The sequence below is a fragment of the Ornithorhynchus anatinus genome, chromosome X2 (genome assembly GCF_004115215.2).
Source record: "Ornithorhynchus anatinus isolate Pmale09 chromosome X2, mOrnAna1.pri.v4, whole genome shotgun sequence".
NCBI lineage: Eukaryota > Metazoa > Chordata > Mammalia > Monotremata > Ornithorhynchidae > Ornithorhynchus > Ornithorhynchus anatinus.
The window spans coordinates 19,177,656-19,203,820 of NC_041750.1; the positions used below are offsets into that span (position 1 = coordinate 19,177,656).

General features: G+C 44.5%; 1 protein-coding gene across 1 annotated transcript; it reads right to left on the bottom strand.

The window, feature by feature from the left end:
• Positions 1-314: 314 nt before the first annotated feature.
• On the bottom strand, positions 315-26,164 carry SDHA (succinate dehydrogenase complex flavoprotein subunit A). Its single transcript, XM_029053043.1, has 15 exons — positions 26,056-26,164; positions 22,155-22,244; positions 20,715-20,876; positions 19,774-19,917; positions 18,810-18,974; positions 18,158-18,306; positions 17,546-17,670; positions 11,808-11,976; positions 9,820-10,015; positions 7,960-8,131; positions 6,860-6,978; positions 6,025-6,136; positions 4,878-5,008; positions 2,415-2,528; positions 315-1,354 (listed from the first exon to the last, which is right to left on the bottom strand). Exons 1-15 carry the CDS (start codon positions 26,116-26,118, stop codon positions 1,268-1,270), a joined length of 1,998 nt encoding a protein of 665 aa, XP_028908876.1. The 5' UTR covers positions 26,119-26,164; the 3' UTR covers positions 315-1,267.
• Between the last annotated feature and the right edge of the window lies 1 nt (position 26,165).

Below are 26,165 nucleotides of genomic sequence, written 5' to 3' on the forward strand. Positions count from 1 at the left end.
GAGGAGTTAAGGAGAAAGATGAGAAGTTCTTTTTTAAGGTGAGGAATTGGGACAGATCCAGAAAACCTGGGTTCTTTTTTCTCTTATGTTTCAGTGGGATATCCACCCAGTCCATTTTGAAACCCCAAAATTTGAGAAAATAAAACAGATCAGAAGACAGAGAACGGCTTCAGTGGGATTCAAACAAAGGCTTCAGAGCAAAAGAGGAAAGGAGTTGCGCCTGCCCTGCCCTATCCTCTTCTCCACCGAGATAAGGAAGGGCAAAGGGGAGCTCCAATTGTATTACAGATAAGGAAACTGAAATCCAAGAGACGTTAGGTAAATTACCACATTTATTTATGGTTTTAATGTTAGCATTCATATTTAGTCAAACCACAGACTTTGAATTACATCTTGAATTGCAACTCCTCTCCCTAACAGCTAAAACGTTTCCTGCCCATAGTCCCCTGGACTATTTCCGGTCCATGGGCATCCAGGCCCAGTCCCTCAAGCTGAACCCCAGTTTCTCAAGAACATTCACACTCGGTCCTTCCCTCGGGATTCCTGGATAGTGAATGAACTCTGCTTCTAAGCCTCACAATCGCTAGGAAGCTTTCATGGGGAGGTCACTGACCAGTTTATTTTGCATGTCCCAGCCCATTTCAGCTTTTAATTAGCCTAACAGTCAAGAAGTTTTTCCTTAGGTTCAACCAAAGTCTCACTTCTTTAAGATAAGGTCTTTTAGGGACCTTAGTGGACACGCATTTCCTATCAGAAAGGATTCCTTTGCTTACTGCCTTCTGCAAGAAGGAATATTTCCTTTTGTTTGTCTTGAACCCATCACCTTAAACTTCAGTGGAAGCCCCCCTTGTCTTAGAGTTGGATTCGGTGAACGATCTCCGGCTTGCCTTAATTACATCCAAAGAACATGGGAGATAGGCTGTCAATCATAAAACATTATTTTAAACAGATAAGACAAAATTCTAGCAAATGAAAATGTGTTCATTTAAGTACGACGCTGATTTTTTTTGACTATGAAAATCACAGAACAGCAGAACAGGTTACCTGCTGTCAGTTTAAAGAGGAACAGCTTAAGTCAGAGAGCCAGAAATCATAATTTGAGTAACTAAGAACAGTATTTTATCTAGCAGTGGTTTTTGATATGTCTATTTAAGCTGCACACACTATACCAAATCTAGCAAGACACTATTACATAACATTACATTACATACTATTACATCTAGCAAGACATAATTACATAAACTGATCAATTAATCCAGCATGTTCTTCAATAGGAGCGAATAGCAGGGGGGACAGTAGCACAGTCAGCTTCATTTAAAGTTTTATCAATTACAGGTCTGTATTCCAAAGTGACCTAAAAAAAAAAAACCATAAATCAAATATCAATTGTGACTCCAAACCAATGTTTATCTCATCTACTAGAAAAAGGCCATTTTGAAAACAGAAGAGAGATTTGAATTATTACAGGAGGAGGAACTAAGTTGGTCCCTCATTCTTCGATTGAACTGCTCCTATTTCAAAAAGTTCTGGGAGTCTAGGGAAATCAACTGCAGATCAGGATTGAATGCAGCCCGTGAGAGCAAGGAACAGCTTTTTTCCTTCATTAATCGCAGTTAAGAATGGATACGCCCCAAGCCAGCTAGGCCAGGCAGGAAAAGAACAAGTGATCTTAACCAATATCAAGTGCTCAGTACAGTGCTCTGCACACAATAAACATTTAATAAATATTACTGAATGAGTGAATGGTGAATCTTCACTCTCTTATGTACATTTTTGTGCAAAGGGCAATCTTTCCCATATTCAACTAGTGAGCTTTGAGCTGCATTTTAGGTAATGGTTTAATAAGTGTGCCACATTTTCTTTACCATGCTTGTTCAATTAGGACTCTAACCTTCATCTGAAGTTAGAAGCATCTGCTGACAGGTTACAGGTAACCTAATTATCTCACTGAGATCCAGCTTAGTAACCAATTTGTTCCATAATTCTTTTGCAGTGCAATCAAAAGCTCCCCAAATCAATTCCTGGCCTATGTTATATTTTCCCCTACCACTCACAAGCAGGCATCTATCTGTTAGTCCATCCATGGAAGAAATAAGGGCAGACTGACTCAGGGACTCAGCTAATAAATTCAAGCTCCAATCTATAGTCCCTTGGCTGAAAGTATTTATCTCTGCAGAGGGGCAATCAGCAAAAACCCATTAACATCTAGAGTCATTCATTCAATCGTATTTATTAAGCTCTTACTGTGTGCAGAGCACTGTACTAAGCGCTTGGGAAAGTATACCACCACAATAGTGATAATCCCCACCCACAGTGAGCTCACAGGCTAGAGTCACCAACCAATGCAAACCATTCGCTGGGGAATGACCTCGTGACCCCTCAGGAAAGGGTTTACAGAACTCCTCAGCACATACCTTCCCAGTCTTGGTATCCACATAAGAAAGTGTATGCTTTCTCCAGTGCTCCTCAAATGGTCTCTTCTGTTGCCCTTGAATTGGCTTGGAAAAATCATATTCATCAACCCTCACCTAGAGAGCAAAACAATGAGGTCTTTAAGAAAAATGTCAATGCCGTCAATAGTTTTTCCATTTTCTACGTTTTCATTAGGAAAAGAAAGGATCAGACGCATTCAGTATCTTGCCAAAACAAAGATAATAGAGCAGACTGTTTTGAGTCAAGTGTGGAAGGGGCCTATAATTCAGAAACGGGGTGAGTTTATTAAATAATTATGGCATTTAAAGAGTTTGACATTGAATCCTTCATAGAGCATTTCTAATTCAGAAGCTGGTTACTTTCAATTGGAGAGCAAGTATCTGGCCAAGCAGATAAAAAAAAAAAGTACTTTGATGTTTTGAGGTGGGACCAGTAAAGATGGATCTGGGCTAGGGAAAGGGGGCCAAGTAAGACAGCCAGGGGCCTGGTCGGAGCAGAGCAGAGTTGATCCTCTCAACCTTGAAAATATACGGTAATGGGAAGCTACTGCAGAACTTGTTCAACTTGATGGCAACTGGCACAGGGCAGAAATAACTGCATTTGTACCTTGACCTGAATAACTGAACAGGACCTACTCCACAGATCAGGAAAGCCACAATGAATGGTAATCAATGCGTAATCCTATAGTCGCCTTAAAAACCATCTAGTCGTTCTGCACGCAGGTCAGCAGTAGGACTGTCGGATTACCAAAGAACCCAGTCGGCCCTGGGTCAAGTGCTACTGGAGACGGCAGAGAAAAGGCCTACTCCCCAATTACATTTAGGCGGTAAAGAAAAGTTACTGGTTTCCTTGTGTGACAGGGACCACGGACATGAAAATGTTACTCGGCATTACTCTCATCTTTTAGTCTAAAAATGAGAGTATGCTTGAGTCAGTCAAGGCAGTCCCCTTCTACACTGGACAGCCGAGCCAGCAGCCCAGGAGAGGAGTTGCCGGGTCCCCACCCCTTTCCCTTCAGCCCCTGCTCCAGGAGAAGAATGAGAAAGCACCAGGAGCATATGGCCCCTGTTGGTCCCCATTACCATCGGACAGCCAAGACCTGCAGCCACCCCGTCCCAGACCATCGAGTCTCCATCAACCCTTGCTCCAGCCTAAGAGTGGGAAAACACTGGCAGAACACGAGGCCTTCTCCACCTTAGAACACGAGGAAGGCTGTGGATGAGGCTGTCATTATTGTGGGGCAGAGCTGCAAGGAACCTGACGTTCTGTTCCATTGCCATAGCATCCTCTTGCTCTTATTGTAGTCACCATTGTCCTTGTCTTTCATGGTGTTTTCATTATTTCCTACCCCATATTTCCTTGTGTGTCTGTCACCAACTCCCTCTCTACGTTTTTCTTAGACTGTGAGCCCCTTGTGGGCCAGAGACTGTGTCTAACTCTCACTCATATACTGTTTTCCCCAGCACTTAGTCTAGGACAGTACTCTGTGCGACTTGGGGCCAAAGCTGCAACCCCAGCAGCTAGGGCCTACTGCAGATGGACTGGAAAGTGGTGGGAAGGAGGAGGAGAGGAGGTCCCCGTTAGTTTGTAAGAAGACTAATAAATGTGATTGAGATCGCTGATCCCGGTGTCCGCCTGTGGCAGGGCTGGAGGAGGAGCTCTGGATGCCAAGCAGAGGCGTGGACCTGGCTGCAAAGAGGGAGCTGTTGCGGCTTTCCTGTAGCCAGTCCGGGAGGGGGATGGTAGGCTAGTCCCTGAGTGATCCCCTTGCCTTTGGGGAGATGCCTGAGCTTCAGACAAGGGGTGGTGGCAGCAACTGAGGTACTGGGATTTGGGATGCATTAGGTAGAGATCCCCAAACTGCCACTACTGACATGGGAAGAACTGGAGGGCTTTAGGAGCCGGCGGAAGCTAACGGGGGTCCGGGCAAACCTCAAGTGATTCTGGGGGCTCTTCTGGCCAGGATTTGGGGGCTGAGAGTCCCAGGTAACGTGGGCACACCTTCCCCAAATCTTTGTTTCCTGGCAAATGGAGCCAAGCGGCTTCTGGCATCATTCCCTAGGTGCACCCACAGAGGAGAGAAGGTTGGAGCCTCAAGTTGTTGATTAAGTGAAGACAGCGTGAGGGGAGGGAATTCCCCTGAAGTGATTGGTTGTAATAGTAAATCGCATTTCCTGAGTGCAGAACACTGTACTAAGTGCTTGGGAGAATACAAGAGCACAGTAAACAGACACATTCCCTGCCCAAAACAAGCTTACAGTCTACAGGGACTTGTAATGGTGGGTGGGGCTTACGAATCTCCGGCTAAATCAGTTACCATACAATGTATCTCCAGATTTTAGATATTCTGGCCACCTGGAGACCGAGATTCACCTATATCCATCTTAAACCAGAGTCGTACCTTTTAAGGATGTCTAAACGCAAGGCTTCCGAAAACACTTTACCTTGTAGTCCTCCCTGGCATGAGCTCCACGGGACTCTTTGCGAGCTTCAGCACCGTAAATAGTTTGCAGAGCGCAAAGCATGAGATTCTGAAGTTCCAACGTCTCCACCAAATCTGTATTCCACACCATCCCTGAACACCACAACAAAAAAGTTCAAAAAAGACAGTCTTTATGCAGAGAAAACTGCCGAGAAATGGATCATTTTGAGGACAAGGGTAACCAAAACAGAAAGAATACTGAGTGCCAACTAGCCTGGAGCCCTGGAGGCTATCTCCAGAACCCTCCAAGCAGCAAGTGATGAGAATTATAATAATGACAATAATAATAATAATTAAGCACTTACTATGTGTCAAGCACTGTACTAAGCACTGGGTTAGATATAAGATAATTGGGCTGGTCACAGCCCCTGTTCCATATTGGCCTCACAGTCTTAATCCCCCTTTTCCAGATGAGGTAACTGAGGCACAGAGAAATGACTTGCCCACGGTCACAGCAGAAAAGTGGCAGAGCCAGTATTCGAACCCAGGTCCTTCTGACTCCCAGGCCCGTGCTCTATCCACTAGGCCACACTGCTTCTCTTAGTGAAATCATCATATTATTACATCATCATTTTATACTTGATCCCATGAATGCATTATCCTGCTCTCATCCAAGTAAAATGTCTTTAAGTGAAGACAAGTTAGCCCTCCCCAACCTACAGCCTGGATCAAGTTGAGTGGGTAAACTGTAGGGGGGCTCACAGTGTTCCTAGATTTTAAGGTTCTAGTATAAGGAGGTTAAAAATATTGCCTGGAGCCTACTGTGTATAAAGTACTACAATAAGGGCTGGAAGATGCAAATGACATCATCTCTGCCCTCAAGGAACTTACACATTGTCATCAAGTGTCTTTGAGCATAAGCGAACTGGGTTCAACCTATACAGATCCCAGAAAAAAGAAAACATGAGAAAGAATTGCCAATTCTTAAAGGTCTGGCTTCTGGAGGTGCTCCCCCTAACTGGAATCCAGTGACATTCCTCTTACGTCGATAACCCCTATCATTACAGAAAATGTATTTAAGTACTGAGAATCTCCTGGAATTCCTGCTCTTAAAAGAGTTGCATCCCCCCAGATAAAAGTATTAATAAAAAAGATAGTTAATTGCTCACCCCTGTCAAATGTCTTCAGATTCTTCAAGTCACCATAAAGCTGGCTGATTTTCTCACAACCCTCCTGGAGCACACTTCCTACACGGAACACAGCTGCATGATTCTGCATTGACTGCAAATCCAAGTTAAGAAATATTACTGGTAACTACATGGACCTTCAGACAAAGTTGAAGGAGCTATATTGAAAATCTAAGTCTTTTTTTTTTTAAAAAAAAAGCATATTTGAACAGAAGTTTCAGCAGCCAGAATCGATTTAGAAAACACCACATGGTAAATCTGTTTGAAGTTACAAGTTATGTTTCAGATCAGAGAGATAGTCCCAATGAAGCACAATAGCACATTCTATTGGACCTGTGGGAAAAAAAGTCTCAGTAAAGACTAACTGCTCCTCTAGGATGGAAAAGCTGAATCCCCAAGAAAGCATTTTCAGTAAAGCCCCTTTGTCATTAACCCCCTCTAGGTCTTGATTTCTGCCATATTAAATCAAAATGACGGCCCGAGGTGTGATTTTTCCCAAGGGGCCAATAAAACTCCCGCAGCTCTAGTATCTCCTGACAGTGAAGCCACAAACACCACAGGGCTAGGCTAGCTACAAGGTATTAAAAAGGAAATCTTGGGGTCCTCCTATTACGTGGAATATTTATTGAATGTAATTTGCCCAAATCTGAATGCCCTTATTAGCTTCACTTTCTATTACTGGAGGGCACAAAACAAGGAGGCAATGGATAGAATTCAAAACCATTTGAGAGTTTCCCTGCTTAGGATGTGGAACCAGGAACAGATTCCACCAAAATCCAAAAGTGTGGGCTAGAAAGACCAGTTTGGGATTTTTTACCTTCTGCATATTGAGCCTGAGTTCCGACGTTCTTATGCTTCCATTTGCAAAACGCAATCTGTCAAGATTTGCAACGGACTCTTCCCCAGCATTTGCTTTAATGGAGGGAACCGCATCTCCTAATAAGAGGAAAAACACCTGGTTTGGGCTTTACCTGAATACTCTTAAACACAGTTTTCAGCTCAAAGACTACACACAGTTCTACCATCATTTTTTTTTTTGAGATGTTTTGAGATTAGGGAATTAGGAAATGTTCTGACAACACCAGCCTGTTTGGGCTTGGCATACTGCATTGCTGAAAACTGAAAACGTGAGCATGGGGTCGAGACAGGTGATCATTACATGGGGAGGTTTCCTTAACAAGGGTTTCCCCAATCCCTCTAGACTGTAAGGTCACTGTGGGCAGGGAATGTGTCTATTGTTGTATTGTACTCTCCCAAGCACTTAGTACAGTGCTCTGCACACAGTAAGGGCTCAATAAATACGACTGAATAAACGAAGAATGAAATCCTTGTGTTAAAGGAAAAGTGGGTGTATGTCCATTTCTATAAATGCCAATCTGTACCACTGCCTGACCCTTCTCCAAGACCTTTGCTCCCTCCACCCCACAAGGCATTAGGGTTTACTAGACAAGAGTTACTAATAGAGGGCCACTTTTTAAATCAATATCAGACCTGGACTGGATGTTTCTGAAAGAGCAAACAGTCCTGGAATTGCTGTAGTAAGCTTTACCCAACAAAATGAAGGAGAAAAAAAAACACCCTGCAATCTTCATTGACTATTTTTCTGTCAAAACAATTAGGATGAAGAAAAGGAGTTTTAACCGACAGATGTTTTAATGTTTTAGTTTCAATCAGTAGCACTTGCAGGGAAAATGTAATATTGATGTTTTAGTGGTATTGAAAACCAGCAACTTGAATGAACCATTATTTAGTTCTCCAAACTCATTTTAAGTAATTATTTAAGGATTATGTATTGCTAAAAATCACACTGATTGGGGGTGGGGGAGAGGAACAGAAGAACGTTTCCTCTTCGGTGGGCAAATTGTCGCTAATGCTAGTCTTATGTAATCTAACCGTGCCGTTTAAGAATGTGCATACCAGGCCTGCATGATTCTGCAATACTCAAAGCACAAGCTCGCCCAAATACCACCAGGTCCAGGAGAGAGTTCGCTCCTAGTCGATTGGCACCATGCACTGATGCAGACGCAGCTTCACCACAAGCGTAGAGTCCAGGCACAACTTGATCTTTGCCATTCACGTGTTTCAGGACCTATTCAAACACCAAAGACAATATATAAAAGCAACTCTCAATGCAGTCTACAAGGGATGAAGTCCAAATAGTTCTCTAGCCTTGCTTCCTCCCGAAAAATCACTCCGGCCCTTCTGGTTTGCAAGAGGAAAAATGGATTCATTGCAACTCAGCTGATAGGCCTCTTGCACTTTTCCCTAATTTTCCTACACTTACCATCAGTGAGATGATGCACTGGATGACAGCAAGCAATGTATCCTTGAAGACACATAGCTTTAATGGAGAGGGTACTACCATCTGAAAAATCGTGGTCAATCAAGCAACTAATAATCTAAACATTGACACATCCAACCAAGTGTTCAAATCAGTAGGTCAGTGTTGACTGAACTATTATCACACCCTAATCCTAGACCAGAGGTCTTCCATACTCCTATTATACATTTCCAGGGATTTGTTTTAGAATGTTTGAGCTTCACTGTTGGTGGAGCTGAGATTTATAATGGACAAGGAGCTTTGTTCTGATCCAGACTAGGCAATGGGAGGACAAAAAAGTAAGATGTCTCTGTTTTCGTTCAACATTTCTTCAAGTTTCATGTCTTTCTACTGCCCTGGCGCAGATAAGGGAATTGCAGTTTCTTAGAACCTTAACTCCTGGCTCAACTGCCTGCAGTGTGACCTTGGGCAAGTCGCTTAACTTCTCAGTTGCTTCATCTGTAAAATGGGGATTGGATACTTTCTCTTTCTTTTTGGACTGTGTCCCACCTGACTGACTTGGATAATAATGTTGGTATTTGTTAAGCGCTTACTATGTGCCGAGCACTGTTCTAAGCGCTGGGGTAGACATAGGGGAATCAGGTTGTCCCACGTGGGGCTCACAGTCTTAATCCCCATTTTACAGATGAGGGAACTGAGGCACAGAGAAGTTAAGTGACTTGCTCACAGTCACACATCTACCCCAGCACTTAGAACAGTGTTGGACGCATAGTAAGCATTTAACGAAAACCATAAAAAAGGGGACCTCTGGTTTTATCTACCTTTTCCCCCCACAAACCTGATTTTCTGCAGCAATATCAGTGATGAACCCAGTTTTTTTTTTTACAGTTGATATGTAAATATCAACCTTACTCAATAGTGGTGTCTCAAGTGCATGAGGGCATAGCAGTATCTAGTTGCTAGGGAAGCTCTTTCGATTCGAGGCTAACAGCATCAAAGCTTTTTTCATTTTTTCAACAATTGTGGTTATCAATTTCACATAGGGAAGAATCAAAATTTATATAATGTTACAGCATGACCAGCAGATAAAACTTATTTGATATACAGACTGTAAGCTCATTGTGGGAAGGAAATGTGTCTGTTTATTATTATACTGTACTCTCCCAAGTGCTTAGTACAGTGCTCTGCACACAATAAACACTCAATAAATATGACCGAATGAATATAGTGAATGGAACTTAGATAGCCATGATCTATTTATGAGTAACTGGGATTTATTAAATTGACAATGGGAAAAACTGAAGATCTCCAATTATTACAATGATAGTATTAATACAAGAAGAGACATGACAAAATGAAAAGCACTGATTGACCTACACAAAATGACCTAAAATTAAAAAAAACTGAGCAAAACTTAATATTTCTTATTAATTATCAATGTTCACACTTGTTCAGTTCACTGTGTCTGCAATAGCTGACTATATTTGAATGCTTACCTGTCCTTTGTAGTTTGTAGGAATGCCTCCCATATTATAATGCACGGTGGGAAGAACAGGAATTGGCTCCTTGGTGACATCGACCCCAGCAAATATCATTGCGGTTTCTGAGATGCCAGGCAGGCGAGAGGCTAGCTGCTCAGGCGGTAAATGATGCAACTGCAAATACACATGGTCCTTCTCAGGGCCACAGCCTCTATCAGAAATGAGAAAATATACATGTTAGTCAAGAGCAATGATAGGAGGTCTGAAGTGGAGTTTGCAACTGAGGACTAACTGAACGTGTGACACAAGAGGAAGCTTGGAGGGCCTTGTCATCTGGCCTAATGATTTGTGACAGGCCATCTAAACATCCCTAACTTTCTCTTTAGGAATCCAGGGCAGAGAAGCTTCTTTCAAAATTTGTATTGTTTACTTTAGTTATGAAAATTGTCAAACTCAAAGAAGCTCATTCTAAGCTGGACCAAATTCACCAGATAATAACTCATCTTAAAAGTGCTTCTTCAATCCCACTTCCTCCAGGAAGTCTTCCCTAAATTAATCCAAAACCCTCTAGTTGCATCAACACAACAGGCACCCATGGCATCTATGCATTTAGTTCATCTTCTCAGCATTTATTTAAATAAGTGTTTTTGTATATTCAATTATTTATTCAGTTATTTCATCCTGACATATTTGCACTATTTCCTGTTACATCGTTGTTTTTCTACCTGCTCCCACTATTTGTAAATATTTTCTGTCTCCCCATTGGCTTGTAAGCTCCTTGAGAGTAGGGAAGATAATAATTAGGGTATTTGTTAAGCACTTACTATGTGCCAAGCACTGTTCTAAGCGCTGGGGTAGATACAAGGTAATCTGGTTGGACACAGTACCTGTCCCACATGGGGCTCAGAGTCTCAATCATGTCTTGCTTCCGCTGACTCTCCTAACTGCTTAGTACAAACGCCCCTCAAGTACCCACTCCATTTTGGTTTTATATCCACAAAGTCTTTGGAGGAAAGGAAATATGACAACACCTCAGATTTACATTTTTTACTTTTTACTCTGCATTTTCAAAGACTAATGAAATTTCAATGAACATCTCCAATGTCAGTTTGATCCCTTACAGTGATATTAATATACTTCTGTTAAGACTTAAAATACAAACCAAAAGAAAAAAAAGCACTCTTGCCCATCTCCATGCTTGGCTAAGTTGCCTCCCTAATTAAGTCTGCTAAACACCATAGGAAGCACTGGACTGTAGATAGAAGATAATCGGGTTGGACATATGGGACTCAGAGTCTAAGTAGGAGGACAACATCTCCATTTTACCAATGAGGAAGCAGGCTCGGAGAAGTGACTTGCTCAAGCTCACGCAGCAGGTAAGTGATGGAGCAAAGATTAGAATCCAGGTCCTCTGACTTCCAGACCGGTGCTCCTTCCACAGGCCATCTTACAGGGGCCTCTATGGGCATATAGTTGACCTGTTCATTCTACCACCATATGAATATAGCCCGAACTGCCTAAAAATGGCCTCTTTAAAAGACCACTGCCCCTTTATTTATAGTAAAGTACTTGAGGCTGATCATTCTAAAAACTCAAGGTCCAGGTGGCCAGATCCCCAATTTTATCAAGCTTGTAGGGCTTGGGTTGGGCCTTGAAAAATCTCGCCCATAAGGAGCTCAGAGTCTGGAGTCCTTAGGTGACTGAGCCAAACTAAAAAGGGCCTCACTTCGGAGGACACTGCCAGGTTTGTACCAATTATTCTAGAAAAATTACCACAACCAGCATTTAAGGTAACCAGGATTTTTACACTGCCGGTTTGGAATGAAATTTTGACCCCTGCAAACCATTTCCAACTTAACTCAGTGAGACTGAAGTCAGGAGAATCCCTATTTGTCCTACCAGCCACATTTTTCCAAGCACTGGCACTCACAGGAACCATATACAAGTGGCAGAGGAAGCCATATGTCAAATTAAACGAGTTCCAACAGTTAACTGAAACTAACCTTCCTTCACGGATCTCAATAGTCATAGAACGGGAAACAACATCTCTGGATGCCAGGTCCTTTGCAACGGGTGCATATCTTTCCATAAATCTTTCTCCTTGACTGTTAATGAGAATGCCTCCTTCGCCCCGACAGCCTTCAGTGATGAGACAGCCCGCCCCATATATGCCTGTAAAGAAACCACATGTAATTCAACAGCCAGAAACACAGTAATTTCTTACACATTCCTCAACATTTGGGTGAAAGTGGAGGAATATGGGATTCTAGGCAGCAAGGAAAAGGGTTGGAAGAAAGAGCTGGTCAAATGGTTTGTGACTAAAGCAGACGTAGAGAAAAAAGGCAAAGCACATCTCAATCCAGATTACAGCCATCGCTTGAACATTTAACTTTACCAAGACTAACCATGTGGCCTGTTTTTCCTTTCAGCATGATTTATAGCCACAAATTAATATCTGATTAAACCAAAAAATTACAAACTTAGAAATAAAAACAATGAAATAATGAAGTTTTAGGAGACTTCAAATGTAAAAAATGAAACATTAAACTTTTTAGTAACCTGGAAAACAACACACTTACCTAAACAAAAGCCCTCTCCTTTTTCCTCCTCATTACCATCTCATTCATTCATTCATTCATTCATTCAATAGTATTTATTGAGCGCTTACTATGTGCAGAGCACTGTACTAAGCGCTTGGGATGAACAAGTCGGCAACAGATAGAGACAGTCCCTGCCGTTTGACGGGCTTACAGTCTAATCGGGGGAGACGGACAGACAAGAACAATGGCAATAAATAGAGTCAAGGGGAAGAACATCTCGTAAAAACAATGGCAACTAAATAGAATCAAGGCGATGTACAATTCATTAACAAAATAAATAGGGTAACGAAAATATATACAGTTGAGCGGACGAGTACAGTGCTGTGGGGATGGGAAGGGAGAGGGGGAGGAGCAGAGGGAAATGGGGGGAAAAGAGGGTTAACCTGCAGAGAGGTGAAGGGGGGGCGGTAGAGGGAGTAGAGGGAGAAGGGGAGCTCAGTCTGGGAACGCCTCTTGGAGGAGGTGAGTTTTAAGTAGGGTTTTGAAGAGGGGAAGAGAATCAGTTTGGCGGAGGTGAGGAGGGAGGGCGTTCCAGGACCGCGGGAGGATGTGGCCCGGGGGTCGACGGCGGGATAGGCGAGACCGAGGGACGGTGAGGAGGTGGGCGGCGGAGGAGCAGAGCGTGTGGGGTGGGTGGTAGAAAGAAGGGAGGAGAGGTAGGAAGGGGCAAGGTGATGGAGAGCCTTGAAGCCTAGAGTGAGGAGTTTTTGTTTGGAGCGGAGGTTGATAGGCAACCACTGGAGGTGTTTAAGAAGGGGAGTGATACGCCCAGATCGTTTCTGCAGGAAGATGAGCCGGGCAGCGGAGTGAAGAATAGACTGGAACGGGGCGAGAGAGGAGGAAGGGAGATCAGAGAGAAGGCTGACACAGTAGTCTAGCCGGGATATAACGAGAGCCCGTAGCAGTAAGGTAGCCATTTGGGTGGAGAGGAAAGGGCGGATCTTGGCGATATTGTAAAGGTGAAACCGGCAGGTCTCGGTAACGGATAGGATGTGTGGGGTGAACGAGAGAGACGAGTCAAGGATGACACCGAGATCGCGGGCCCGAGAGACGGGAAGGATGGTCGTGCCATCCACGGTGATAGGGAAGTCTGGGAGAGGACCGGGCTTGGGAGGGAAAATGAGGAGCTCAGTCTTGCTCATGTTGAGTTTTAGGTGGCGGGCCGACATCCAGGTGGAGACATCCCGGAGGCAGGAGGAGATGCGAGCCTGAAGGGAGGGGGAGAGGACAGGGGCGGAGATGTAGATCTGCGTGTCATCTGCGTAGAGATGGTAGTCAAAGCCGTGAGAGCGAATGAGTTCACCGAGGGAGTGAGTGTAAATGGAGACCAGAAGAGGGCCAAGAACTGACCCTTGAGGAACTCCAACAGTTAAAGGATGGGAGGGGGAGGAGGCTCCAGCGAAGGAGACCGAGAATGACCGGCCAGAGAGGTAAGAGGAGAACCAGGAGAGGACAGAGTCTGTGAAGCCAAGGAGAGATAAGGTATGGAGGAGGAGGGGATGGTCGACAGTGTCAAAGGCAGCAGAGAGGTCAAGGAGGATTAGAATGGAGTAGGAGCCATTGGATTTGGCAAGAAGGAGGTCATGGGTGACCTTAGAGAGGGCAGTCTCGGTAGAGTGGAGGGGACGGAAGCCAGATTGGAGGGGGTCTAGGAGAGAATGGGAGTTAAGGAATTCTAAGCTCCTAAGGAATTCTCCCATGCTTCTAACCCATCCTCACACCGCCAGGCTTTGACACTCACTGTTCTTCCATTATTCCACCACTCTTTCACTATTGAAGCAGCATGGCTTAGCGGAAAGAGCACGGACTTGGGAATCAGAGGTCATGGGTTCTAATCCTGACTCTGCCACTTGTCAGCTGTGTGACTTTGGGCAAATCACTTAACTTCTCTGTCCCTGAGTTACCTCATCTGTAAAATGGGGATTAAGACTGTGAACCCCATGTGGGACAACCTGATTACCTTGTATCTACCCCAGTGCTTAGAAAAGTGCTTGGCACATAGTAAGCGCTTAACAAATACCATCACCATTATTATTCCAGAAAAGTCTGTTTTGCTCACAAAAACGTGCAGTGGCTCAGATGCCTGCCTCAGCTGCACACACGATTCCAGCAACCAAACCAGACCACCAAGGTTCCACCTCAACTGTTAAGGAAATCCATACCACCATTTAGGTAACTGAGCCAGGCCTATTATATTTTGAGAGTAAAACAACAAGTTCTAGGGGTCTTGGAGTTTCAATAATGATGATTATAAGGTTGATGATTATGGCACTTAAGTGCTTACTATGTGCCAAGCACTGGGGTAGATACAAGATAATTAGGTCAGGCACAGTCCCTGCCTCAGGTGGGGCACAAGTCTAAGTAGAAGCAAGAATAGGTATATAAATCCCATATTACAGATATGGAAATTGAGGCATAGAAAAATTAAGTAACTTGCCCCACGTCACATAACAGACAAGTGGAGGAGCTGGGACTAGAATCTAGGTCCCCTGACTTCCAAACCTGAGTTATTTCCACTAGACCACTCTGCCTTTTTTTTAAGGCATTTGGTTAACCACTTTCTATGTGCCAGGCATTGTACTAAGCGCTGGGGTAGAACAACCTAATCAGGTTGGACACAGTCCATCCCACATGGAGCTCAGTCTTAATCCTCATTTTACAGATGAGGTAACTGAGGCCCAGAGAAGTAAAGTGACTTGCCCAAGGTCCTAGAGCAGACAAACGGTGGAGCTGGGATCTGCTTTTCACTATTACTGTACTACAGGGCAGCGTGGCTCAGTGGAAAGAGCATGGGCTTTGGAGTCAGAGGTCATGGGTTCGAATCCCAGCTCGGCCACTTGTCAGCTGTGTGACTGTGGGCAAGTCACTTCACTTCTCTGGGCCTCAGTTACCTCATCTGGAAAATGGGGATGAAGACTGTGAGCCCCACGTGGGACGACCTGATTCCCCTGTGTCTCCCCCAGCGCTTAGAACAGTGCTCGGCACATAGTAAGCGCTTAACAAATACCAACATTATTATTATTACAGGGGCAAATATATATGTTCTTGAGTTTTCCCGTGATTTCAGTTTTCTGCTCAGTGGTTCCTCTCCTTGGAAAGACCCTCCAACAGCAGCAAATTTTCTGTGTTATTCTCATATACCTTTAGCAGTAAGAGTAAATGATTATTGAGTATCCACTGAATGCAGATTCAAAAATGTCAGCTGAGTCAGAGAGGCTATGCATAATCACACAGCCCTGACCTCACTTATACCTGGTTTAAACTGCTGCTGGAGGGAAAGATCTGCTTGCTAGTTACAGAAGCGCAACCCTGCAGATAGTCCTGTTAGCAATAGGAGAGAGTTTAAGCAAAATCCCCCAAGCGGCCCTGTGTTTCCTCGAGCTGAGAGAGTTAACTAATTGACTCTGATTGACGGAATTTATGCAGTATACCCACCTAAGAGGATTCACACACAATAAACTCTCTTGTCCATAAAGGATCAATCCACTTGGATTGTCCTGGCATGGAGATACCTAAAATGTCAGTGATGGATAACAAAAACTTTTACCTTCTCATGGAAGCACACTTCTGTCATTCAACAAATACCACCGACAGATTTCTACATGGAAGCAGGGCTCTGGGGGGCGGGAGGGAGCACAGAAATCTTTATTTTCTGTTCTGGAACAGGATATGATTTACAGCTATACGCCCCTTCCTTAGTGGCACTACAGTTTTCGGCTAGCTCCTGTCCCAATGTCTTCCCCAATGCAAACAATATATATGGCTAGAAGACTTTTGTGGGAGACAATTGGTGCAGATTGGATGCACAAGATCTACTTTCTGCAAACAAAATGCCTCATACAGCCCCTCCAAATTAAATATGCCTGCTAGGTGGCTGGATGAGTGAGCAACACAATACAAAATTGCCCAGGTCACACCAAGTCAGTACTATTTCTCCTTCTCCTCCCATTAACCCTTTTTTTTGTTTTTTGGGTCGAGCCCCCGATTCTGCTTTCCTTCTCTTCCTGCTGCTTCTAACCCCTGGGAAACCAGATTATACCGATTGGTAGAGGGGATGCTCAGGAGCCAGGGCAGGGTTTGGTAGCCGACAGAGTGTCTAGGCAGCCAGATAGGAGTCAGGGATCCTAACTGTTCCATGAGTAGCCAAAATAATTGCTTAGTAATAGGACATTTTTTTAAAAAAAGCACAATCTCAGTAAGTAGCTCTTCAGTTTCGACATAGTTTCGAGAGTGCCTGAACACTGAGACACAGTCGATATACGAGAAAACAAGGGTGAGTGAGAGTCTGGCAGAAATACACAAGACAACCCCACTGAGTTGTCCCCAGCCCCATTCCCCACAACCCAATGCCTCTATGAAGCCACCCCTGTGGCTCCCTTGTGCCCCTGTATCCTGTAGCCCTAAGCCCCTCAAACCTCTGGTCACACCCACACTGGCACCAGAGTCATAACCAGGTCCACTCGGCCCTTTCCCTGCCACCTGGGGCTTCCATCGGGTCAGGACTCGAGAAGGGATCATCTCGAGTGGTGTGGACTGTTCAGAGGCTGCGTGGCAGAAGATGGGCACGGGGACAGGTTTAAAATAAAGAAAGCCACATGGCTTGGGTTACAGGTTAGGGGGAACTGTCATGGAGCAGCACAGAGATGGAAATTTCCAAGAGCCCAGAGAGGGTGTGCCATGGAGTCAGACAGCTGGTGAGGGTGGGAGAATGTGATCATTTGGAATGGGATGAAATGTGCAGCAACAGCTTATGTCCAGCATCGCACAGTGAAATAAGCCTAGCTTTTGTAGAACCCAATATGCACACTGAGATAATAACTGTGGTGACTGTTAAACACTTTCTGCGTGCCTAACACAGTAGTAAGCACTGGTGAAGATACAAGATAATCTGGTCAGACACAGTCCCCGTCCCTCAGGGCTCACAGTCCAAGTAGGATCAGGAACAGGTATTGATTCCTCTTTCTACAGATGAGGAAACTGAAGCACAAAGAGAACTGAAGGGACTTTCCCAAGGTCACATAACAGGTAAGTGGCAGAACTGGGATGAGAATCCAGGTCCTATGACTCCCAGGCCTAAGCTCTACCAATCCAGATTTAAATTTAAGGAATTAACCAATTTCATCAGATTAGTAACAACCTACCTGTGGGATGGAACTGTACGAATTCCAAATCCTGACAAGGCAGACCTGCTCTTGTAATCATAGCTGTGCCATCACCAGTGCTGGTATGAGCAGAAGTACAGCTAAAGAAGGTGCGTCCGTAGCCTCTGGAAAACATATTTCACAGTTTAATCGGTCTGAAATACTAGCTTCACAGATGGTGCAAATAAACACTAATTATTACTTCCCTGGTGATGTATTTAATTAGCCAGCGGGCACAATAGATTACCCTGGCACCCAGACAATTATGGATGAAATCAAACCAGTAAATCTCTATAACACTGCTCTTCTTGACCAATTTGCAAATCATATTTATATATCTTCATCACCCTATTTATTCTATTTTGTTTAATGAGATGTACATCACCCTGATTCTATTTAGGTGCCACTGTTTTTAGGAGATGATCTTCTCCTTGACTCCATTTATTGCCATTGTTCTTGTCTGCTTGTCTCCCCCAATTAGACTGTAAGCCCATCAAAGGGCAGGGACTGTCTCTATCTTGCCGATTTGTACATTCCAAGCGCTTAGTACAGTGCTCTGCACATAGTAAGCGCTCAATAAATACTATTGAATGAATGAATGAATGTTCTTACCCAGTTGCAACAACTGTATTTTTTGCCCTTATCCTATGTATGGACCCATCTTCTATGCACAATGCAATAACACCCCGACATTCTCCATTTTCCATCAGGAGATCCAAAGCAAAATACTCCACAAAATAGCTGGTATCGTATCTCAGTGACTGGGTAAAAAACAAAACCACACACATACACAGACGCAAAACACATTTTCAACATTTTTTTAACGTATGTGAGATTAATAAGACTGAGGTACAGCCACTTTAATCTGGTTAGACCCCTCTGAACTAGTTGTGGTTATCTGAATTTAGCATGTTAAAGATGGGAACTCAGGTAAACCGGGCATAGGGAAGGGAATGGAAAATGTAACCAATCTCCCTGAAATGGAGGAGAATACACCCTGAAGATACCTGAGCCATAAGTCGATTTAATTACAAAGACTATCATATCAACGAAGGGTGCCTTCTACCAACCAACTCCAACCCAAGCCACTTTAAAGACAGCTAAGGAGAACACTTCAATTTTATTAGTGCTCTTCCAATGTCATTTTTAATCAGTAGCTGCTTAAGGCCAGACATCGGTCACATTATCCGAATGGGAAAAAAAATGAGCACCAGGGCAGCTTTCTTCACCTGGCAGCCGAATCACCATTCCCAGAATTCCTTACCCTTCCATACAAAGTGTGCAAGAGAGAATGTCCCGTCCTGTCGGCCACGCAACAGCACCGATGAGCCTGTCCCCCTTTCCCAAACTGGAGGCTCTGCCCGCCAAATGCTCGCTGATAAATCTTCCCTTCTTCTGTTCTGCTAAATGGCATGCCATAATTTTCCAGCTGTTCAATATAAAAAAAACTTTATAAGACATTATCTTCAGCTTCTGAATTCAAATAGTTTAAAACTTAATTAAGACAAACTAATCCACCTCAGCTCAACTTAGAGAACAGATTAAAGTCTTCCAACAAAAATTTCACCCACTTTTATACGGTGCTCCCAACGAAAGGTGACTAAGAAAAAACAAAGTTTATCTAGACCAATGAATTAAAATGTTTAAAAACAGACTAGCCCTAAGGGTAAACCTGGAGGCAGGACAATAAAAATTTTGGTGTCTCTTCCTTCCCTTTACCAGACTGGGCTTAAGTAGGACGCGGCTGACATTGAGGAATGGTGTTTCCCAGGGGCTTGTTCCCTATATTACCTCACAGAGGAGGCGGGGGTCGGGGGGAGATGAGGGGGGTTTGTGGGCCCCATGTGTCCCCTTGGGGAAGCCATTATTGGAAGAATGGGGAGCCAGGCCCTGGAGGAATGGGAAGTAAGGACCCTTGGAAACCTGAGTCTAGGACAGGAGCATGAAGACTCATGTGCTAGACCCTTCTCCCATGGGACCTAAACTGAGCTATAAAAGGGGGCGATGCAAGCCTATGGCAAACACGGCCGACCTACCGGCCACATGTCCTCCTCTTAACTCCTCCATATTGGCCCCTTTGCACGTGTAATGGGCTACCTCCCTTCAATTTCTAGTCCCTCTCCTCACCCGTGATCACGCGGAATTCAAGCACTCAGTAGGAAATGGACCTAGGATAGGAGTAAAAATCAACATTGAATTGATAAGGCAATTAGAATTCCACACTTTACCTCAACCACTGAAGCAGGTGCTTGCTCTGTCATGTAGTGAATTGCATCCTGATCTCCCAACCAGTCAGAACCTTTAACGGTGTCATAAAAATGCCACCTCCAGTTATCTTCCTCCATATTTCCCAGGGCAGCATTGATTCCTCCCTGAAAAATATAGACGATTTGCACTAAAAGTTACAACTCAATATCTGACATGACATTTTATGTCCCAAAAAGAAAAAACGTTAGCCATTTAAAATTATATCCATCCACCATGTGTGTATCCCAGCACCTTCCCATAAGATTTTAAATGATTTTTGAGGCCAAATATTCTTACAGGTAAAACAATCACATACATTAAATCCTATATTTACTGGACTTTCTTGACCATAAGCTACTATCCAGGACCAAGGGGAAGGATTTATAGGGAAAACATTTCCCCATTTTTCCTCTCGATGGAATTACAAAGTCAGGTAAATCAGTCTAAGCACTTTCAGTCTGGTCAGGGGACTCCTTCTGGCGACCCCACATTCCACGCAGGCCCAACTCGTCACGGATATTTGCGGTGGCTCTCGCTGCCGCTCTGGGCTTGGGGCCACAGGGTCACCTGGAGGGAGCGACCTGACCCCAGGCCCGAGGTAGAAATTTTCTTCACTGTACTTGGAGCCTCGTGCTGTGCAACAGTGCTTCTTAGGGCATTAGGCTAACTCTCCCATTCCCAAAACACGGCTGGCGAATATGGAACAAACAGAGCTGAACACTCTGTATGGGAAAGATTCCAGAGAAATAAAATTGGAAATGAATCTGAAAAGCCTACTTTAGTTTGTTCCTCACTTCCTCAGTCAATCCTCATTTTTGAAGATTTGGCAATACTCTTTCATACAATTCCCACTTATCAATCCACAGTCACCAAAACATGCCATGTCAATCCCTCCTAAGGCTTATGAGACTTTTTTTCTTACTTGTGCGGCAACAGTATGGGATCTGGTAGGGAAGAGCTTGGTAAGACATGCAGTTTTAAACCCAGCTTCTGACAAGCCAAACGCAGCCCGCAAACCTGCTCCACCAGCACCGACAACAACTGCGTCATATTCATGATCCACTACTGGATACTGGGTAGAAATCTGGAGGAGTAAAAAATTATCTCATTAATGTTTGGAAAATCGGATTAAGTGATTAAACTCCTCCCCTGAAAGAGTATAACAAAATTACCATCCCCCAAAATAGCCTCAAACTTAGTACCTCCCAAAATCGATACAAACATATTACAGATGCAGCAAGACACACCACCACACAGGCCCCATCTACAAAAGTGAAGGGGAACTGGATAACAAAACCGAAAGCAAGGAACCCAAGTGCTGACACATGCACCTAACTAGAATTATCTACCAATTCTGTATAGGACTAATCCAGGGGGAAAAGAAAACCGCTCACAACAATCTGACCTACATTGTTGAGAATACTTAGGACATAATTTCAGTTATTGGTAATGCCCTCCCAGCAGCAATGCCAAATGTTTGCATATGACCCCATCCAATGAGGCATTAAAATTGCTACTTAGCATGAGACACAGAGCATATACTAGATTTCTATATACATCAAGCTATATATTCAAATTTAGGAAAAGGGAGATCTGTCTGTTTAAATTGCATAGAAATATTTTTCTCCACCACTACACGACATAAGGATCTTCCCAAAGGAGCAGTGAATAGAGGGCAAAAACTTTGGTCAATGCTTTATTAAAGAGATTAATCTTTCAGCCTATATCCCTAGCCTGGGACAATCGGAGTACTAAATTAGCTCAGTGACACAAAACAGTGATGGAATACTACATTTAACTTTTGTACTGAAAGTAAAAGCCTATATTTTGTACTATTTATACCCTAAGGAACTCACAGAACTTCTGTTCTGCTAAATGGCCTGTCTGCTCCTGTTCCTATCCCTGCTTCTATCCAAACTCCTACACCTGTTGCCTTCACTTCCTCTCTAATTCTCTCTCCTTGACCTCTGCAATCCAATTTAGCCCTTTTTCATTCAGACTTCACTCACCAAGAGATCCAATGACCTCCTTCTAGCTAACTATAATGAGCTCTTTTGTCCTAGAATTCTCCTTTGACCTCTCAGGTTCATGACACTGCTGACTACTCCCTCTGTGGCCTTCGTTTTATCAACACAGTACTGGTAAGCCAATGAAAGTCATTCTAAAATTATCCTCTGATCGAGGAAAAGTATTTCAGTAAATCTGAATTCATTAAAAATGACCATGCAAGCCAGGTTTTCCTTTCTAATTGCCATTTTTACCAACATTTTTCTTGTTTTTAAATGTATAAACACACAAATGACGTGATATTAAAATTTTCTCAACAACCCAGTCTAATTCAAACAGTAAAACATGGACTCACAGAATCTGAAACCTTAGCAGATGCTCTTTTATTTCCATCCACATTCAAGTGAAAGTTCCGTGAAACAGATTGGAAAGCTGCTGGCCATTTCTGAAACACAAATATTGAAATCATTAAATTCACCAAGTGCAGGTACCTGAACTCATGTGCCTAGAAATGAAAATTTAGCTAGAGGGTATGAAACAGCTTTAAAAAAAAAAAATCTGTACCATTTGCAAATTGACAGTAATTTCAAAACTTGGAAAATTATTTCTTCCCACAACTAGTTTTGTAGGTCAAAATTTCCCTCCATATAAAATACTGTTGTTCTACCTTAACTCCTTCCTTTCTGCAAAGCTCCTGAAGACAGAAAGCTCCTTGTGGGCAGAGAGTGTGCCTACCGACTTTGTTGTATTGTACTTTCCCAAGAAGTCAGTGCTTTGCACACAGTAAGTGCTAAATACATAAAACTGATTATTTTCAGTGGAAATGAAAGACGAGGAGTGAGTTTCTTCCATAGGTTCCAATATCTCAAGATATTCAGTCAGCACTTATAGTTATCGGAGTAACTTTAGTACTATGGAGAAAGGCACAGGAGAAGATTTTGAGTCCCTACCCTAAAGGAATTTCCAATCAAATGACGGAGAGAAGTCAAACACAAAGACCCCAACATAAAATGCAGGCGACAAAAGTGAGTGGATAAAAAGAAGTGAGGTTACCAATTACAGCAACAAAGTCAATTTCCATGTACATTTGGGTTTACTAGTGTGGTTAGAGTACAGAGATCCAGAAAGTGTACCTCTGAGAAAGTTTTATGTAGGTGGTAGGTTTTAATAAAGTTTAGCAAGGACATGGTTTAGCCAAGAGGGGAGGGCTTCCCAAGTAGGAAGCCTGAACTGGGCAATGGTATTTTAAACAGCCTAAAGCAGAAAGCTTGTTGTGGACTGGGTGTACACTCCCAAGTGCTTAGTACAGTGTTCTGCACACAGTTAAGTGCTCAATAAATACCACTGATTGAGAGGTGTTGCAGGCAATGAGGGCAGTCAGCTATAATAGTATAATATCCCTTTGTTCTAAATTTATTAAGGCCCCAGGCACACTCCCTCCAACTGCCATTCAGGTTTCTGTCGCCCCTTGCTCCAGCATGGCAAGGTGAGACAGGATCGCTGGGAAGTCTGTAACTTTAACTCTGCCTATCGCTGTTGTGGTTGTTGAATTCTGAACAGACAGACCTGAGCATCCAGGGACATGCAACTCTGTTTCTTTCGCTACAATGCTTCATTGCTCTTTTTGTAACAGACTGCTGTCCTGGTCTTTCTATCTTTCCTTTGTGTCTGTCACCAACACCCTCGCGCCCCCCCCCCCCCCCCCCCCCCCCCGCCACTTTCATTCTTAGACTGGGAAACCCTTGAGGACATGGAGGGTGTCAACTTTTCATCCCTAGGTATTTTATTCCAGCTTGTAGTACAGTGCTTTGCTCACAATAGGCTCTCAATAAATACTAAGAGGTTGAAAAAGAAGCTTTAGAGTCAAAGTAGAAAGACTTTTTGTATTAATCACCATCAGCTAAGTCAATTTGTTTAGAATAAAAAACTGAATATATGAACAACATAAGGACTGTTCTCTAGATTACTGGACTCCACCTTCGGTCACAGTAGGAGAAGGGAAAAACTAGGTGAAACCCTATAAACATTTTAAAAAGGAGAGGCTTTGTTTCTAGTTAGATTTGGCACTTGCGTTCCAGTTTATTCACATTTAGCTTTAGAGACTTCAGTAGTGACAGTATAATATTATGGCCTACTAGAGAGGACCTGGGTTCTAATCTCAGCTCTGCCACTTGTCTGCTGTGTGACCTTGGGCAAGTCACAACTTCCCTGCGCCTCATTTTCCTCAACTGTAAAATGGGGATTCGATACCTGTTCTCCTTCCTACTTAGACTTTGAACCCCATGCAGGATGGGGACTGCTGTGCCCGACCTAATTAACATGTACCTACCCAAACACTTAAAACAGTTAACACACACACACACAAAACTAAATCAGGTTCATTAATCAAGACAGTTTAGGTACCTACTGGTGACTGACTAAAATACAATATGCAACTGAATGGGTTAATTTTTAAACCCAAGGAAATAGAGGGCTGGAGGATATGGAAGGAGTGCGACCTAGTGGAAAGAGCATGGGCCTGTGAGTCGGAGGGCCTGAGTTCCAATCCTAATTCTGCCACTTCTCTGCGCCTCAACTTCTTCATCTGTAAAATGGGGATTCAATACCTGTGCCCTTCTGACCTGATGAAACTTGTATTTATCCCAGCACTTAGTACAGTGATTGACACAAGAGCTGAACGGATACGAAGATTATTATCATCATTCATTCAATCGTATTTATTAAGCGCTTACTGTGCACAGAGCACTGTACTATGCGTTTGGGAAAGTACAGCAGTAAACAGTGACATTCCCTGCCCACAACGAGTTCCGGGGGGGGCGGGGAGGGTGCAGAAGGACAGACACGGATACAAATAAATACAATTATCAATACATATATAAGTACTATAGGACCGGGGAGGGGGGGTGGCGCGGCTGGGAGGTCGACAAGCAGTGTGGCTTAATGGAAAGAGCACGGGCTTGGGAGCCAGAGGTTGTGGGTTCTAACCCCAACTCTGCCACAATCAGCTGTGTGACTTTGGGCGAGTGGCTTCACTTCTCTGTGCCTCAGTTACCTCATCTGTAAAAAGGGGATTGCGACTGTAAACCCCACGTGGGACAACCTGATTAACTTCTATCCCAGCGATCAGAACAGTGCTCGGCACATAATAAGCGCTTAAGAAATACCAACATTATTATTATTACTATTACTAGGGGTGCTGCAACAGAACATATATTCTGAGCTCGTTGGGGGCAGGGATCGTCTGTCTCTATCGCTGTACTGTACTTTTTCAAGCGCTTAGTATAGTGCCCTGCACAGAGTAAGCGCTCAATAAATACGATTGAATGTCTACGGAATTAGCTTCCAATACCGTCGCACTTGAACATGAAAATCCGATACTGCATTAGCGAGTCAAGCCTTAGGGTCTGATTTGCACCCTCAAAATTCGGCTTCTCTGAGATTTGAAGAGCTCCCAGAACAGCTACCGACTACCATCTCCCGGGCCCAGGGCACGGTGCTGCAAGGGGCAGTGGCCCGGACGGGGAAGAAGAAGAAGAAGAATGGTATTTGTTAAGCGCTTACTACGTGCCAAGCACTGTTCTAAGCTCTGGGGTAGATAGAAGGTAATCAGGTTGTCCCACGTGGAGGGGGTGTCACACTCTTAATCCCCATTTTAAAGATGAGGGAACTGAAGCGCAGAGAGGTTAAGCGGGTTGTCCAAGGTCACAGGGCGGACGAGTGGCGGAGGCGGGATCGGAACCCACGTCCACTGACACCCAAGCCCGGGCTCTTACCCCTAAACCACGCTGGCTCTCCGTCACTCGGGGGCCGGGGCTGGGGTCGGGCCAGGAAGGCCAAGGGCAAGTTCTCCGCCGTCCTCCCCGCCCCCAGACCCCGCGGCTCTGAGCTCCATCGGCCCCGGGGCCCCTGCGGGGGGGACTGGAGCGACCCCGACCCCCACCCCACCCCAAGCTCCGGCAGAGGCGGCCACGGCCTGGGGCTGGGTGACCTTCACCGGGCCGCCGCCGCCGCCGCCTCGCCTGGCCTCAACCGCTCGTCTCCGGCCCGGCCCGGCGGCTCGGCCGGTTCCCTGTCTGTGTGTGTCCGTCTGGCGGCGGGTTGGGCTCGGCAGGGCTCCGTCCGGCCCTCCAGACCGCGGGCCCCAGGCCTCGCCGCCGCCACCGGGCCCCGGTCGCTCCGTCCCAGGTCGCCCGCGGCGGCCCCCGCCCCCGATCCCCGGCCCCCCCGCGCCCCTGCACCCTTCGGGACGGACTCACCGCCCTGATCAGAGCCAGCCGCTTCCCGAGCTGCAAACCTGCCCCGGCCCGAAGCGCCGACATGGCCGTCGACCCGTCCGTCGACCCCTAATCGACGGAGGCCCGCCCGC

Coding starts and splice junctions, on each gene's coding strand:
- SDHA (XM_029053043.1), bottom strand. CDS start 26,118: ATGTCGGCGCTTCGGGCCGGGGCAGGTTTGCAGCTCGGGAAGCGGCTG. Junction 20,877..22,154: donor CTGCTAAGGTTTCAGATTCT/GTGAGTCCATGT, acceptor TTACTCCTCCAG/ATTTCTACCCAGTATCCAGT. Junction 10,016..11,807: donor ATTGAGATCCGTGAAGGAAG/GTTAGTTTCAGT, acceptor CATTTCTGATAG/AGGCTGTGGCCCTGAGAAGG.